This window comes from Acyrthosiphon pisum, chromosome X, assembly GCF_005508785.2.
Source record: "Acyrthosiphon pisum isolate AL4f chromosome X, pea_aphid_22Mar2018_4r6ur, whole genome shotgun sequence".
Classification (NCBI taxonomy): Eukaryota; Metazoa; Arthropoda; class Insecta; order Hemiptera; family Aphididae; genus Acyrthosiphon; species Acyrthosiphon pisum.
Genome location: NC_042493.1, coordinates 3,587,347 through 3,591,697, shown reverse-complemented (window position 1 = coordinate 3,591,697; position 4,351 = coordinate 3,587,347). Strand labels below are relative to the sequence as shown.

Below are 4,351 nucleotides of genomic sequence, written 5' to 3'. Positions count from 1 at the left end.
TAATATCAATTTATATTTTAATGTTAACAGAAAATATGTTGTGGTTGAGTTTAAAGATGGCGTTCAACTTGTTCCAAATAATTGGATAGTATTCAACAAGTCCCTATCTTATTTTCCAAATTCTACAGAAATCAACTCAAAAACATATGATAAAATGATCTTCAACAGTGTGCCTTATAAATCTAATTGGAATACATTTAAAATTGTTAAAATTTGGGCTTCATCAGGTACTAGTTGAATTCATAGTTCTATAATCTGAAACTATATAAGAAAAATTATTTATTTTTAAACTTATTACTTGTCAAGATGATTTCATTAGAGCCAAACAAAAACTAAAGCTTGCTATTGAATTATCGGAAACTGAAGACATAAATTCAGAATATGATGAAAAATTATCTAAAAACAAAAGAAGAATATTGGCTGCAAAAAGAGCTAAAAATAAAATGATTTCTCCTTTAAAATATATTAAACAAACTACTAAAAAAAAAACAACTACTTCTCATCATTTGTTGTCAAATCACCCATTGCCGAAACACCCATTTTCCAAACCACCTGCAGGTAATATTATAATTCAATATGTATGTAATGCATTTTGGCATTTAAAACTTAATAATATGTACTGACAAAAACTATATGCCTGAATTGTAAGTTGTAACTAAATTTGTATCTATTAATTTCTAGGTACTTCAGAGGATACTCAATTTGTTAAGCATGGCAAAGATAATTCAGATTCAGTTTGGTCAATTTTGGTTAGCCCCAATTATAAGACGTCAGATAAAAAATCTTACAGGTCCTTATCATTATCAAAAAGTATGTTTTAACTTTTAGTAACTATAAATATTTATAATACCACCATCTCTTTTTAATTTTCCTCATATGTTTTCTGCTACAATCTGGTAGTTTTGTCTTATTTCTACAAAAAATTTAATTCAATTTTTATTGGGAAAACAGAGTATTGACCACTCCACTCTTTAACTGGTTCATGTTTACTAAATGGCCTATTGATCTTAAACTAATGATATTTAGTGAACATTCTTATTTTAAACCATTATTGAGAAAACATAATTATAAAATCTGCCGTTTTACTTTTTTACCCTGTAAATAATATTACCTTAACATTTTAACAAATTAATTATACTTCAATATTTTTACAGCATTAAAAAACTCACCATTAAAACCATCAATGGGCAATGATCATGAAACAAATAATCAAATGCTTAAAAGTATATTATATTAATTGATTTTTATGACTATTGTTTAGTTAAATTATGAATTAAAATTTTTTTAGGTGCTTCCAAATCTCCTATAAAGTCTAAAAGGATAGATTTTAATCAGACTAATGTCAATAACAGTCCTTTGCATAGTAAGTATAGTATATATATCTTCATCAATTTATTTTGAATTATAAATTAACTTTGAAGTTTCTAAAGATCATTATAACCAATTAAATTAAAAAAATTATAAACTTTCATATACTTTAGGGTAGCGGTTCCCAAACTGTGAGGTGCTTAACAGGGGAGGTATATGAAATAAATATTGATGTATATATTATATAATAATGTATATTTATTCAAGGGAGGCGCGATTAATTTTTATTTTTGGGAACTGCTGCTTTAGGATATAATTATTGTTTAATTTATGAATTAAAATATATTTAACTTTCTTAGGTGCTTCCAAATCTCCTATAAAGTCTATAAGGATAGATTATAATCAGACAAGTGTCAATAACAGTCATCTGCATAGTAAGTATAGTGTATATACCTTCTACATTTTAATTTAAATAATAAATTCATTTTGAAGTTTCTAAAGATTATTTTTACCTATTAAATTAAAAAAAATTATGAACTTTCATATACTTTAGGGTAGCGGTTCCAAAACTGTAAGGTGCTTAAGAAGGGGGGTGTGAGAAAAATATTGATGTATAATATGTTATGTATATATTAATATTATGTATTTGTTCATGGGAGGCGCGATTAAATTTTTATATTTTTGGGAACTGCTGCTTTAGGGTATAGCTATTCATCAATTTTTATGACTATAGTTTTTAGTGTTTAATTGATGAATTATAATATATTTTTAGGCGATTCAAAATCTCCTACACAGCCTAAAGAGATAGATTTCCATAACATAAGTATTAACAGTCCTATGTCTCCTATGCATAGTAAGTAGAACAATAATAAACTATGATTTAATTTAAATATTAAAATAATTTTGAAGTTACTAATGTTTATTATTGTTAAATAGAAAAAATTCTGAGCATGCCACTGTCACCATTATTAATTTCACCAGACTTTAAAACGCTCAACTCAAAAACGAAGTCTATAAAAAAGAAGCTATTTTCATCTGAGTCACCAGTTAAGCAGAAACCTAAAGGTAATTTGCTAAATGATTTACTATACTTATTGATAATATTGTATAATATATATTATATTAATTTTGTATACATTGTTAATTGTTTGTAATTTTGATTTTAATTTGTACGATGATAGCAACTTATGAAGTTTGTTAATTATTATTTCAGACCATGAACAGAGTTTACAATATACAGTTAATATTGTTACAGAGTTAAGCATAAAAGTCAACAAAATTTTGTTGAACCTAAGCAGACAAGAAGAACTGCTCAAAAGTATCTTCCATACAGTACAATCTAATAACAATAATGATGAGCTAACCATTAATGATGATGATACTATTTTGGAAGGCTTTCCCATAGATGATCTTGAACAATTAAAAGATGTTAATAATAAATTAGCGATTGATAAATCGTTTTGTAAGCAGTTGGTATGTATAAAATGTTATTATTTATTATTAATAATATCCAATTTTTTGCTGCCACTACTTAGTTTTTACTTTTAATTTGTATTTATAGATGAAAGTCTTAAAAGAGTTTCGTGGTCACAGTGTAAGTAAGGTAACAAAATGCATCATGGATACAATATTCACAAACAATCTCGGAAGACAAATTTCCCTCACTGGTAAAGGACCTATGAATAAAAAAGAAAAGGAACCACTGAAGAGCTCTATGTTATTTAAAGTCATTACAGGTAAGATACCTACATATATTATTAAAATAAAATATATTTTTGAATTTTTAATAATGTCATCTGATAATATATTGTATTGTATCACAATAACTAATAATTATTTTTTATTTGTGTTATTTAAGGTGTTATCCTCAAAAATGTAAAAGATTCAAATGTAGCATCGATTAATAAAGCGGTTTCCGGATGGCTAAAACATTCAAAAGAACGCCATCAAAGGGATGTTCATAACAATGATCAGATTGTTACTAACCTTTCAGCTTAAATTATGTTTAAATGTTATAATTAAATGTTTAGTTATAATTTAGTTATTTAATTTTGAATAAACATTAAAATCTAACATACAATTATTTTGAGCCAATTTTTGTATTTATTAAAATTATAACAAATTACCTAATACCTATATTATACATTGATACAACACATGTGTTTAAATAAAAAATTTATTAGATAAGCAAGGTATTATAATATTTAAAGGTCAATTTAGGATATAGTTTTACCATGATGCAGTGGCGCCGAAGTCAGTTTTTAGAGGTATTGCAAAGCATACCTGCAAAGCAAGACCCACCCACCTACCTCCAGTAGGTTGAGTGATTGCCATCAATTTTTTTCCACCTATCAGATCTAAAATTTTTATTTATAATTTTCATAAATTAAAATAATATTAACCAGTATGTTCGCAGGCTTACTACGCCCACTCACCCCTAACAGGTATTGCAACTGCAATACCTGGATATAGGGATCGGCGCCACTGGCGCACAAATAAGACATTTTTTCAAGAGGGTGTAATTTCCTTAAGTACTTTTTTAGTTTAAATACTTAATATGTGTTCTATTAATATTTTTTAAGTGGCTTCTTGAGTTTTTTGGGTTTAGGCCCCTATTTTCTTATTTTCATCATTGCCTCATGGGAACTTAAGATACCACAAATGGGTAGTTTTTGGAGTGGATTCAGGAAGTGTCTTAACCATTTTAAGAAGTTATTTGTAGTATTGAGAGTTGAGACCTAAACGGGAACATCATGGTACTTTTTTGAGAACCAAATAGTACTCAAATAAGACCATTTTTGGACCCAATATAACCTAAATAGGAGTGTTAAAGGTATTAATTCGACCCAAACAGAACTAATTTAGGTACCAATATGACCTAAATGGGAGTTAGGTTTGGTTTGTTTCCCGTTGGGAAGGTCGGGAGGACTGTCGGAACTCGGACATCTGGAAGTCTAAAGACCGTTTAAAGACCTTCCCGTACAGTCTATGACTGAAATAGGAAATTCCTGTTAATGGTCCATGGGTCTCAAAAGACCGTCCA

At 27.8% G+C, this 4,351-nt stretch overlaps 1 protein-coding gene across 1 annotated transcript; it reads left to right on the top strand.

Annotated features, from left to right (window-relative positions):
* On the top strand, window positions 1-3,322 carry LOC115033413. The gene is made up of 11 exons (XM_029485854.1): window positions 1-227; window positions 307-558; window positions 682-810; window positions 1,155-1,223; window positions 1,289-1,363; window positions 1,668-1,742; window positions 2,081-2,161; window positions 2,245-2,373; window positions 2,522-2,781; window positions 2,870-3,044; window positions 3,167-3,322. Exons 1-11 carry the CDS (start codon window positions 155-157, stop codon window positions 3,304-3,306), a joined length of 1,458 nt encoding a protein of 485 aa, XP_029341714.1. The 5' UTR covers window positions 1-154; the 3' UTR covers window positions 3,307-3,322.
* The last annotated feature ends 1,029 nt before the right edge of the window (window positions 3,323-4,351 follow it).

Excerpts from the sequence above, each read along its gene's own strand:
- LOC115033413 (XM_029485854.1), top strand. The coding sequence starts at position 155 with ATGATCTTCAACAGTGTGCCTTATAAATCTAATTGGAATACATTTAAA. Across the intron at positions 228-306 it reads TAAAATTTGGGCTTCATCAG|ATGATTTCATTAGAGCCAAA; the intron begins GTACTAGTTGAA and ends TTACTTGTCAAG. Across the intron at positions 2,782-2,869 it reads AATCGTTTTGTAAGCAGTTG|ATGAAAGTCTTAAAAGAGTT; the intron begins GTATGTATAAAA and ends TTGTATTTATAG.